This window comes from Phaethon lepturus, unplaced genomic scaffold (genome assembly GCF_000687285.1).
Source record: "Phaethon lepturus isolate BGI_N335 unplaced genomic scaffold, ASM68728v1 scaffold23074, whole genome shotgun sequence".
Taxonomy (NCBI): domain Eukaryota; kingdom Metazoa; phylum Chordata; class Aves; order Phaethontiformes; family Phaethontidae; genus Phaethon; species Phaethon lepturus.
The window spans coordinates 4,674-17,585 of NW_010532886.1; the positions used below are offsets into that span (position 1 = coordinate 4,674).

At 48.7% G+C, this 12,912-nt stretch overlaps 1 protein-coding gene across 1 annotated transcript; it reads right to left on the reverse strand.

Annotated features, from left to right (window-relative positions):
- Positions 1 to 1,185: 1,185 nt before the first annotated feature.
- LOC104619216 (NCK-interacting protein with SH3 domain-like) lies at positions 1,186 to 12,616 on the reverse strand (the record flags this gene model as incomplete). Its single annotated transcript, XM_010285013.1, has 6 exons — positions 1,186 to 1,389; positions 1,965 to 2,137; positions 3,682 to 3,774; positions 5,657 to 5,785; positions 7,049 to 7,129; positions 12,478 to 12,616. Coding segments are annotated over 6 exons (819 nt in total), but the record flags the coding sequence as incomplete, so codon positions are not given.
- Between the last annotated feature and the right edge of the window lie 296 nt (positions 12,617 to 12,912).

The window sequence follows — 12,912 nt, forward strand, 5'->3', positions numbered from 1 at the left end:
ATACAGTGCCCAGTATTTCCAGTTCCCTTTTCCAATAGCTCCTACACTGGATACTGCAAAGGAAGAGCTGGGGACAGGAGTGACCAAACGGCACACATGAATATCTAAGAGACCCAGGTTAGTGTGTGTGACTATCTGTAACAGGGAAACAGGTTAATCCCGTTTGCTAGAAACCTAGAGGGAATATAAATAAGGGTTCCCCACACTCGTGCATGGTCACAAACAGCTACTGGACACCAGGCTCACGCTGCCCCTGAGCGCTGCCACGTGGAGAGGGAGGGCAGCGAGGCAGAGCTACTACGAAGCTCAAAGCAAGAAATCCACACGCTGCACGGACAGAGCGCGCCCGCCCCCCGGCTCGGGGCCCCAGGGCAACGCTGCGGGAGAGGTGGCAAGCAGCAGCTTTCACTTGGCAGGACACGTCTTTGCGCTGTGTCCAGGCCAAAGGCTTCCTAAGGGCAGCATCACCCACATGGTCGTTACTTCTGGGCTGGCACAGTGTGCAAGAAATTCAGATTTAAACATCACTATAGAAAGCAGATTGAAAAAAGCAGCTGCTAGGGTAAGACCTCTATGACCCTAGGTGGGCTGCTACCCAAAGGCAAAGCTGAAGGCCAGGAGGCAGTGAAAGGCTCACTAGACGAGGTGTTAGACTGCGAGCGAGCCACCTCCCCTTGGCTGCAGCACATTGGCACTAGCAGAAGAAAACAAAACAGATGTTACAAAAGCTTCTTCCAAGCACCAGCGAACTCCACTTGGTCACTGCAGGGAGAGGGATGCACATGGAAAAGAAGTGATACTCTAAGGCAAAGGCCTTTCTTTTTGGGACCTCGGAACACCAGTGCAGCTAAACACCCTGCCCAACCCATCTGCCAAGTCCCTCACAAGCTCTCTGCCCTTCCCACTAACACCAGCTGCCTAAATACCTCCTGCCCGAGTCTTGCAGGCAAACCACATGCCAGCGCCCACCCCGCTCCGACCTCCCCTGAGCACCAGGCCCCAGGGGCACCCCATGCCCTTTCTGCCGCTGGCATTTCTAAAGGGCCAGTGAACGTTGTCCCAACCTTAGGCCTCGCACGGAGGGATGTAAGGTATGAGCTGTACTGGAAGGGAATGGGGAGAAAGTGTCAACAAGAGACGTCATCCATCCAAGTGGTTCGAACTCCAGTCCAAGATGAGGAGCAGTTAGCTGGTACCAGGAGAGATTTCTGGGAACTCCTTATAAATCTCCAGGATGATCAGTTTGTCCATCTGGCACTGCTGGCCCTCCTCCTCCTCCCCCAGGATGCGCTGCAGGATGCCCTGCAGGTCGGAGAGGCGGTGCTGGTGCTGCAGATAGGGCGTGGAGCGGATGATGGCGTGCATCAGAGAGAGATACTCCATCCTCAGCTGCCAAGTGGGAGGGGAGACAAAACACAGAGCACAATGAAAGATTTAAAGTGAGATAAACAAGCATGCCAGCCTCCATTATAGCATGAGCACAGGAACAGCTGCTGCTGCACCACCAGCCAGAGCACGACTCCAGAGGCACCTGCTTTTCCTTAAGGCTCATTAGTAGCTATGGAAAACTCCGCTTTTTCCCACAGCAACCCAGTGCTGCTCTTCACCCGCTCTCAAACATACGCACATTCCCTGCCTCTTGCAGTACCAAAACAGAGATCCCTCCTGCTTCTGACTACTCACAGAGGGTCCCTGTTCTCAAAGGTCGCTGGACAGAAGAGTGCAGACCACCAGAAGCCTGGCACATCTTTCTTCAAACACACCTTTCTACGGCTGTGTGACAGGCGGGATAAATCCTCCCTTCCTCCTCAGCCCCCAAGGTTGATTTGAGCACCCAGAAATGTCGTGCCCACCCCAGGACTCCACTCTTGCCTGCGCCAACAGACCTCACAGAGGGCCAGGCGAAACACCATTGCTTTAGGACTGTGCTCCCTTCCCCAGTGCCTATAGGTTACTGTGAGCACCTTGTCTCCTGGGGAGAGATCAGCAATCTGCCGCACCAGGATGTCTATCAGGACCATCATGTCTGTGTGGTAGAAGATGCTGGCTGTATCCTTGCTGGCAAAGATGTCCTGCAGAAACTTCAGCACTGAGTGTGGTGGCTGAGGCTGATGCTTGAAGATACAAACTGGATCATCTGGAGGAGGCAGAGAGGCTGTGCTAAGCCACACGCTCCCTGTTGCCCCCCCTGCTGCATCTTCAGTGCACATCTCCTTATTAGATCCTACAGGCTTTGGAGGGGAGGCTGTCCCTGGCCTCGGCCAGCCGCTATAGTTTTTATGCCAGCAGACCTTAGTGCCTTGCACAAAGCTGCATAATCAGGATGGCAGCTCTGCAGGGTACCAAGCTGAGACCAAACTCATTAGCATTAATCATTGTTTATGTTTCACCTACCATCCCAGGTAAGAGCTCCTTAGCACATCAAGTCTCAGTGCCTCCCCTTTTTGCTCAACAGCTACCACTCCTTTTCTCCCTGGTCTGGTCCAGTGACCCCACTGAAAAGCCCATCAGAGCCTGTACCAGAAATGAGCTTTCACCACAGAGACCAGTCCCGTCTCTGTGGTGAAAGTAGTACCGTCCCAGAAGCAAGAAAAGAAACACTTCCAAGTTTACATGAGCCACCACATCCCGTTCCCTTCCAAAACACATCCCTGCAGACCCCAAGAGGGATCTGTGACACTGCAGCCCTGCCTCCCCGCCCAGCAGTTGTCAGGAAGGCAGGCAAGAGAGAAGCATCTTCATTAGGTTGTAGCTCCCCTCTTTCTTCCCCCAGCTCCTCGAAGTAAGGTGATCCCTGCAGGGAATCTGGCAGGGAAAGGGCTAAACAAAGGCTTTGGGAGGAGGCCAGACAGAAGAGCACTGAGATGCTGGCTGCCCTCAAGCTGATATAGTGTGGAGACAGTGATTTGCAACCCCAAAGAGAACTAAAGCCAGAGTAAGATGAGCTGCAAGCATCACAGGATGAGTTATTTACCAGCAAATCAATGAAATGAATCTCAGGCAGCAAAGTCCCTGTGCTCCAGAAGGTATTAGAAAGCACAATAGTGGCATGCAGCACGGGCAGAAATACCTGGCAGCACTCTTCCTGTGGAGATCTCCAGCTTTCTAGCAATCTGCTTTGTAAAAGCTCTACACATACAGTGGATTTCACTCTATGCCTAGAGCAGACACAAAGCTAACCCTCTGCTGGCAATTCTGAAACGGGAAGTTCCACTCTAAGCAGCATTTGGGAAGGCAAGACCTCCCTCTGGAACTGTCCTCCAGGGCAGATGATTGCCAGCACGGCCTGAGGTTTGTGTGCCAGTGCTGATGGAATCCTGTCTGTCCAAGGACAGAAGTGGCCCAGGACCAGCTTTCCTCCCAGACAAGAGCTTTGCCTACATTGCAGCTGGTCATGCCACGAGATGGGGCTGATCCGACCCAGAAATACATGGACAGAGGCCTCTCCTCTCTTTCTAGATGCCATCAGCATCACTTTATTCTTTGGGCAGCCCCATCCCCAGCAATGCAGCCTGTCACCCTCACAAACTCACAAGGAAGCAGCACGTGCTGCCTGAGCTGATAGCTCCTCAGCTACCTGCATCCCCAAGACATCCCACCCTTAACAAGCACTGGGCTCACCTCCAAGTCCCCATTAGCTGCACCCCCTGCCAGGCATGTAATAGTGCCGTAAACACTCACCTCCCCTGTTCAGCAGCAGCAGCAGCTTTTCTGTGAAAGTCTTGACGTTCAGGTGCTTGCTTATTGTAGTCATGATCACACTGTTTTCTGGAACTAAGGAAGAAACCTGTTCAGCACATCCCTTTGTTTCCTGAAGACCATGGTAATTAAAAAAAAAAAAAAAGTGGAGTGCTCCTATTTCACTTCAGTGCTCTGGGGAGCTTTGAGGAACCACAGCCCATCAGGGCTATGAAAAGTTTCAGCCCCACAGACTGGGTGGGCAGGGAGAGGGAAGGTGAAATAAATCTGGAAACAATGCATGAAACACTTGGGACTTCGTGCTGTGTGCATCTGATTCATATGTGGGCTCCAGTCCTGCCAGCCAAATACTGTGAAATACCTTGCAAAGGCTTTATGTTGTCAAACATCACCTCTGTCATAACCCTCTAAAGCCAAAGGCTCCACTCTCTGGTATTTTCTTACTTCGTATCAGCAGTGCCCTGCTGGAATTTATGGCCTTGCAAGCTCTCATAAAGAAGGTATGACCAGGAGCATGCCAGAAGGGAAAAGTTCTGCTTCCCAGCACTTTGCACCGGGCTGTGCAAGGGTTGGGGCTGAAGACTTCTTCTAGGAAATGTCCCCTAGTCTGCTTTGGGGGTGGTTTGTTCTAACCCTGTTCACCCTAGCAGACCTTATGCGTGTGTGTGTGTGTGCACACTCAGAAGCATCCCAACAGCACAGTGTGGCTACTTCTACGGCATAGGGTTGGCAACCCTATATTTCACAGGCTGCGAAGTGCTTTAGGACCCTTCACATGGAAAAGCATCAGTATATGTTTTTATGAGAGTTTTTGAACTACTGCTGCATCACCGAACTGTACAATAGATTAATCTTGCAGATAGAGCAATAAAAATTCAATTCACTAATGAGCAACCTCAACATCATTTAACATGTTCTTAGCATCAGAGAACAAGTCACTGCTCCCAGCTACACCCTGGGTGGGCAATAATCCCCCAGAAACACACTGCCTGTCATGCGTTACTGCCTAATTACTGCAGCCAGGAAGTACACAGGTAACTGTGAGAAGGGGTAACGAATGAAAGCAGCAGAGACTACACTTAATCAGTGTCTGTGCAATCAACTTTCACATGAAATTAGAAACTTTCACATAAACTTTAATGAAGCACAACTCAAAATAACAGGTAAATTACTGGACATGTCCTTGCTGCTTTATTGTCCTCTCTCTCCATGAAGCCAAGGATAAAGCCATGAAGCAGAACAAGAGGAAGTAATTATCTAAAGAAAATTGGAGCAACAGGAGATTTTGGCTTAAGAAGTGGCCTCTCTTAGCAGGACCTGGAACTACTCTCCAATCTTCCAACAACAGGTTTCAAAACTCGCAGGCAGCAAGAGGGCAAACACCCTTCTCTAGGGACCGGATGTGTCATCTGTTCTCATGGAGCTCAGCAGCAGATGGAGGACAGAGAATGAAGGCACTCAGAGAGCGCAGCTCAGGCCAACATTGAAGAGCCTGGCCCCAGCACACAGGCACTGAATGAGCTTCAAGAAGTGCAGCTGGGCAAGCAGAAGGTTTGTCAAGACCTACAGAAGGCAAAGGACTTTCTGGACTGGTACTGAAAAATGCCCGCCAAAGCATTTTCTTTCCCAAATCAGCTGTGCCTACAAGTTAACCCCACTCATACTCTGCAAGTGCAGCACCTGCTTTGATCCAGTCAGCACAGAAGTACAGAGAGAAATTCACTGGGCTTCATAGAGCTGCTGTGCCCCAGAGGGTCAGCTGCTTGGACATGGACTGTTTTGTCCTCTAGGGTTTTGCACAATATTTAAACACAGCATAATGCCAGAGGCTAGGGGTGCTTGAAGAGGTTATCACAGCACCATGAAGTTCCAGTGAGATTCTCCCTCCCCATTCTTCACGTCCTCACTGCTCCAGACCACTGAAATCCTGCCAAGGCAGAGCAGCACCAAAACCGACCTGGAATGTGGAGATTGAAAGCCAGAAGAACATTGACAAATAAGTCAGGCAGCTGGTCGGTGGTGTCCGAGGGCAGCCCATCCTCAATCACATCCAGCAGGAACTGCACAAACTGAGAGTTGAGATGTTCTGCACAAGGAGAAAGAGGGGCATTTACAGGACAGTGAAAATAAACCAAGCCACAAGGGACTTGTGGCCACGTAAGCCACTTCACGCTTTTATACATAAAAAACATTAGTGGAGTGCCAGCGTCAGCCTCCAGGGAATTAACAACCCTGCAAGCAGACTAGACAGACCACTGAAGTGTCTTTGTGCAAGAGACAAGTGGCTCAGAGAACTATCCACAGCGCAGGGGAATGCTGAAAGTTGGTCCCCCACCAACAAGTTTTTTTGAGTAAATAAAACACCAAATCCCGCTTGAGCTGTTGTTCCAGCACCACTGCTGCCAATGTCGGCTTCAGTTAGGAAGAGGTTTGTATTCTTGACGACTGGTTTAATCCATCTATTTAAAAAAAAGTAATCATCCAGATCATTAGTAATAACCCATTTTTCAATTTAGCTATTAGGAAAGTTCAGGAGCTCATGCAAATAAGTCCACCTGCAGGAAATAATTGCCAAGGTTACATGAGGAAAGAAAAGCAGGAGGATGGAGGTTCATTCCACAGTCTCTACTGCACCAGCAGTATGTGTTTACCAGGGCATTAAGGTGAAGCTGCTGAGGAGGTGCTTATAACAATCTCGACTGCATTTCTAGGAAAACTGAGCCTGGAGTTTCCCAAATACAGGTAACACAACACGGCCAGGGAAAGAAGCAGGCAGGCAAAGGATAAAACAGGCAGGTCTGCCATGTTTGCACTTCCCTGTTGACTGCAATACCCTTAATCATCTCTGCCTTCCTTAAGAGTTTGAAATACACTGGGCTGCACAGTCCCATTAGAAGTAAGACCAGGAAGAGGCCATGTTATGCAGCTGACAGCTTTAGTGGGCGTTCATGGCGTGATCTGGGCTCTCAGCCTCATCAGCAGACAGAATGTCTCTGAGGCAAGTAAGAGGTGCGTGCTTTCATGCAGGACAGAGGTAAAATAAAATGCCACTTAGTCACAGTGATGGGCAAATCCACCTCTTCTGCAGTATGGCATCAGTCCTCCACCGCTCTAACTCCAATTTGTGCTGCTCTCTGCAAATCTGGCATCTCAGCCCAGTGTTTCAGCAGCCAGGCTCCATTGATAAAGAACAGACCCTACTCTTGCCCTGTTCATGCTGGGCTTTTCCCCTAGCTGTCTCCACCTTGGCCACCAGAAAAAGTCCTTTTCTTGTGCCTGCCAGCACACCCCAGATGTCCCACCATCCTGTCTGCCTTCCTACCAAGCCGTGAGCAAAAGCTGCTCTTACCATAGTGATGATATGGCAGGGGCTCCCCCATGGAGAACATCATTGCCAGCACCAGTGCAGAGTAGCACATCTTTTGATGATCTGCAAGATAAAGGTCCTGCCATTAGTTCTTCTGAGGATGCAAAACACTGTTCCCCAGCTGCAGCTGGGAAGTCACACATTTAATACAGAGATTTAACACTGATTTGACTGCTCCTCATTCCTGTGTTTACTGAGCTGAGTGTTTTTCCCCCTGTTTAAGCACACCACACTCCTCCTGCGCCACACGTTTCCAAAGCAATTTAAAAATAATCACGACCAGAATTCTCAATTTTTTTCCCCCTTCCACTTAAGAGGATCCAGGCAAACTTGATCTGAATAATTAAAAGCCTCCTCTGCACAGTCCCAGGACACATCCCATAGTTATGTAATTACTGAACCCAGAAAATGCATCCATCTGGCCACCTTGAAATACTGCCCGTTCCAACCAACACCACCCCCAGACAGTTATGCTGCTTGTCACCATCTCTGCACTGCTCTACTTTCGCTACCTCAGCTCTGCCTGGAGGTATAAGAGGTCTCTGGGGAGACCAGATCACTGCTCATGACTCAGGCTGCACATCTGCCCACCTCCCAGGCCACACACATCCCACAGCCTAGTCCAACACAATTTTCACTGGCAGAAACTATATGCGAATACTCCACAGAACCATAGCCAGTGCCTCTCCTGAATTTTCATTAATGGATACACCTCAGTAAATATTTGCAGGAGAAAAAAAGTAATGGAATAGGATCTATGTCATAATAAAATGTAGCCTCTGTCCAGTTCAGCAAGTCCAAAGAGGATGGGAAAAGGAGTGTTATTTTTATAAAGTAGGTTACCACACATACTGGCTAAATAAAGTTCAGCTACACCTGCCGGAAAGAGCCTGGGGCACTTGTTACAAGAAAACTGATGGTGTATTTATAAAAAATTGACCAAAACTACTTTTCATTAGAGGAGAAAGTCCCTTCAATGTATGATGCTTCTTCCAACAGTACTGCTTCCCTGGACAATACATGCTGGTTCCAGTTGCCCCTCCAACCCTTTAAGACATTTCACTTCTCTATGCACAAATCAATCCATCTCTAAACACCTGCACCCTGCAGTTTGGTTTTACTGCACAGGCTGATGCTTCCACTGTCACTGGATACTCCTGGACTCTGCCAAAGGATTTTCAATACTTTGGCAGCTCTCAAATTTACTGTTAACGTGGGGGAAAAAATTGCTAAAGAATCATTCCAGCCTCATGCCCCTGGAAAGTCATCTCTGTGACCAAAGCCTCTATAAACAAAGAACATGCAGACTTTGTCAGAACTCCACAAGATGCCCAAGTTTTCAAACAGCAAATACTTTGAGTAAAAACAGATCATTTGGGGCTTAACCAGAGATACTACAGCATCTAACAAGACTAAGAGTTTCTAGGAGAGCACTCTAGACCATGTGGCAGCAAAGGAAAGCTGGAAACTGCTGTTTACTCTTGGTAAACAAAGAGTGAGGATATTCAATGATTTAATTCATATTTATGTAAGAAACTCTCAGCTGTGTGTCAGTGATGCCAAAGCTCACTGTAACAGAAAAAGAATCTGACAAACTGTTCACTACACGATGTCTTCATTCCTTCTTCCACAGCTGCAGAAGTTGGGTATCAGAGGCAGGATACTGTAGTAGGCAGACACGGGGACCTGCTGTTCCCACATTCCTAGTAAGGCTTTTGTGAACAAAACATTTTCTCTCATCACATCAGGAGCAATGAACCAGAACCCAGTGAGAAACACGTGGTTGTAGCAAATATGGAGGACAAGATTAATTAAAGATGGGAGGGGGGAGGGTAGTTTTTACTCATCCTTGGCACATCTGCCATGAACTGATGTCCATGCATTTTGGTTGACAGCAGACTCCACTACTAGGTGGCAAATCTTGTCAGATTTTTCTAAGGATGCCGAATCACAGGATGCTGAAACCAGTCAGAAAGCTGAATTCAGGGAAAATCCGATTAACCCAGTGCACTCGCTCGGCACACAGACTCTACAAGTTTTTGGCGTGTCCTGGCTCAGCCAAGACTCATCCAAGACTCACCATGCTGAAGAACAGAGTAATCGCCAGTCAAAGCACAGCTTTTTTTTTCCTTCCAGAGCAGCACCACTGGCTGCAAGAAAGTAAATAGCATTAATACAACTCTCCTAAAGCAAAGGGACTCTGCTGACAACAGACTGGTAAGCATCACTCAAGTGGCGGTGAAGGACAAGAGAGATGCAGCTATTTGCTCATCAGCTGCTATTACATATGAAAGGTATTTCTCAGAGGCCTTCCAAGACCTTGCTTCCAACCTCTTAACACAGCAGTGCAAAATCTGGGCACTGGCAGCAGACACAACTGTCTACAACTCAAGCACAAAGAGCCCAACAGCTGACTTGCATGTACACTGAGCTGCAACAAGGGAGAAAGTCACGATTACAGAGTGGATTATCCCTGTCTGTTTTCTTTGGAATTGTTCTGGCTAATTCTGCCTTGCTGTGGCTTATTATAAACTCTTCTAACACTGATAGATATGCAGGCCAGCCACAGCAGAGGGAAGTGGCTGTCCAGAAGCAGTAAGACCCAAGCATCTGGCAGAAGAACTGGCCAGCAGCCAACACGCCTGCATCAGCCCCAGGGTAAAGCGCCTTCTCATCAAAGGCACCCAGCATCTACACACAGAGCTTCTGCCTCGGCTGCTCTTCAGTAACAAGCCAGGAGGGATCCCACAGAGCCGCTGCAGCCAGTTCAATGCTCCCCAGTTGCTTAGTGTTGGCACCGATTGCTCTGGCCCCTGCCATCCACAAAAGGGATTAGCTATTCCATGGTATGTCACGGATCAGCTGCTATTCCCCAGTTTCTAGTACTAAAATAAGCTCAAGTCATTCTAGGATTCAAGGTCATGCTTTCATGCAAGGTACCGCTTGCCATTTGCTGGCAGGACATGGAGCAGTAAGCACCAGAATGGCAGGAGGGAACTACTAATGCCCTAAAACACCTCTGAAGGACAGACATGTTTGGGTCAAGGATGGTTACTTCTCTGCAGCCCCACTGAAAAGGCCAAGGGGATGCACACAGATGACATTTGCACAAGCCCCTGCCATAAACTTATCACAAGAAAGGATGCATGGGATCATGACACAGATTTGGGAGGCTCCTGTAACCAAAAGCAATCTGTCAAAGGAAGAGCAGCTTTTCACCCTTCCTCTGTGCTACCTGTGTATTAGAGCAAGAAGGGAAAAAACCCCCTCACCTTGAGATGAAGCAAGGGAGAGAAGGGACGCTGCAGAGCTGCAGGTTGGCAGTACAGAGGACATAGCAGAGCCACTTTTCATAGACTTCCACTTGATGCTTTTTAGGTCCTCAAAGCAGAGCTAACACTCACTGGGAGATAGGCCTGCTTCAACCAGAAGCTCTGTGTGAGATCAGCAAAGGTGCGCTGAAGTCACCTAAGTCAGAGCTCGATGCCCCACCACAAGCAAGAGGCTGAGTTAGCTGTGCTACCTGGGACAATGCAGCCCCTGGGAAAATGCCCTGGACAGCAACGCTGTGACCAGGCAAGGAGTGACAAGGGTCTCTGCGAAAGCTCAGGACCAGCCCACCCTGCCTGTGCAAAGGCAGCTTGGGGAACAGAGCCTGTTTGAGCATGGTGCAGAAAATGCTCACCTGGAGACAATCTTTATGAATTGCTGATAGATGCATGATAAAGTTTATTTTTGGCAGCACAAAATCAGGAGTAACGTTGTCACAGAAGCACAGTCATAGTCCCATAACCAAGTATTATTTTCTTCTTGGGCAGTAAAACCTCAGCCTAGAGAAGAGGTTTCTCATGCATAGCCAGATGAAACAGTAGCACAAAGTAGTAGCCAACACAGGTGTAACAATCTCAGTCCCTCTCCACACCACCAGTGCTTCTCCCTGCCCTGAGCTGAAATGCTATTTTTCAGGCGCTCTGCACCTTTGACATGCCCGCACTTCAAAGCATCTAAGCAAAGGCAAGCGCAAAGCCTTCTGCAACAGAAGGCAGAGCAAGAGGCTTGATTTTCATCTCTCACACCCCCTTCCAGACACCAGATTAACCCTGTTAGTGCTGTCCACCACACAGTTGGGTTGGCATAGTCTGTGGTGGGATGCTGGAGACAGGGACACCTAGTATGCACATCCAAGGTTGTCATCTTGGGCATCTACTTGGCTCACACAAAACTGTGGTGATGGTCCCTGTTCTGCACAGACTTGTCAATCCCTACAGAATCTCATCACTAAATTAAGCTTCTCCACAACTCCACGCTACTCACAGCAAACCAACAGGCTACAGACTGCAATCAGAGCAGCGAGGCCCTAAATATGGTGCTCCAAATTTTGGGATTTGATCCACATGGTCACTCAACAGCTACTTTGTTGTCTATGATTAGCACAAAACAATGGATTTTCAATATCCTTTTAAGAGAAAATGTAGCATATGCTACTGCCAGCACTGGTGGCCTACAGGTTGACTTCAAAACAAGAAGCAAAGCTGTGACTGCCCAGGGCCAGGCATGCATGGGCAGCTGGAAGGTAACATCACAGGAGTATTAGTACAGGTTCACCTTGTTCTTAGGTTCTTCCTCAGCATCTGCTCTTGGCTGCTGGGAGATAAAGGACACTGGGCTAAGCATGAGCTCTGGGGGACAATGCTAAGAAAATCTGACCACACTACCACCACCACCATGCTTTTAAGCACATGGAGCTCAAAGGGCAGGAAGGATGTTCCTGTTAATAGCAGGGACAGGTCATCCTAACAAAAGGGAGCAGGAACATGAAGTAGAAGGAATGTGAGGGCAAAGCCTGGGTATGGAAAGCAAAGAGCTGGGGGAGGCAGGGCTCTGGCACTATCAAAGGAAGATAGGAGCAGAAGATCACGAGCACAACTTTGTTAACAGCACTACCATTTCCCTTGGATGGAAGAGTGGTGGAGAGAAGGTCCTTTCCTTCAACCAGCACACACCTCATTCACCAGCAACAAACACTGCAAAGATCTGGTGTAGAGAGCCGAGAAAAACTGCTTATAAGAGGCTGCAGAGATCTTGAGATCTGCAGGTGTCTCCTGTCAACATCATGAAACAAACTGGAACAGCTCAAAATGTGCTTTAAAGACATCTACAAGAAGTGATGCAGATCACTGACGGCACGTTCAAAACCTAAAGGGCCTTGCATCATTGGACTGAAACATCCCCTTCCATACATTCTCCACTAACAGCTGTAATAACCTGAATAACTTTAAAAGCAGACACCTTTCTCCCCAGAGCACTGGGCACGTAGAGCAGTCAGGCAGTGAGGGGCCACCAGTGCTGCTGTAAATCATCCAATGGAAAGACACGTCCCTGGGGACCTGGGTACAGCAGCTCTGGCTCACCTTGTGTGTGAGTCTGCATGTCCCGGGCCAGCTCCATTGGTAGCACAGAGTTGACAAGTGTTGAGATAACTGCAGCATCCAAGTTGCACATGGCTCCAAAGCACTTCAACAGCAGCAGCCGTAACGGCACCCTGTGTTCCTGCAAAAGCAATTTATGAAATCAAATGATGTCCCAGATGAGGGCTTGCTCTAAGGCAGAGAAATAACAGGCTAGAAGTTCCCGCTGCTGCGAAACTACAGACCTTCCCATGGTGATGGTGAACCAGAAGCTCTACCAGCTTTTAACAACAGTGTAGGAGTCTTTTTATGACAACGTTCACAACGGGGCTGGCTACAGGTTGTTAGCTCAAGTGGTCAGATAGCAGGTGGCAGCCAGAGCCCAGATCTGAAATGCCCCACTTAACATCACAGAACCATTAAGGCTGGAAAAGACCT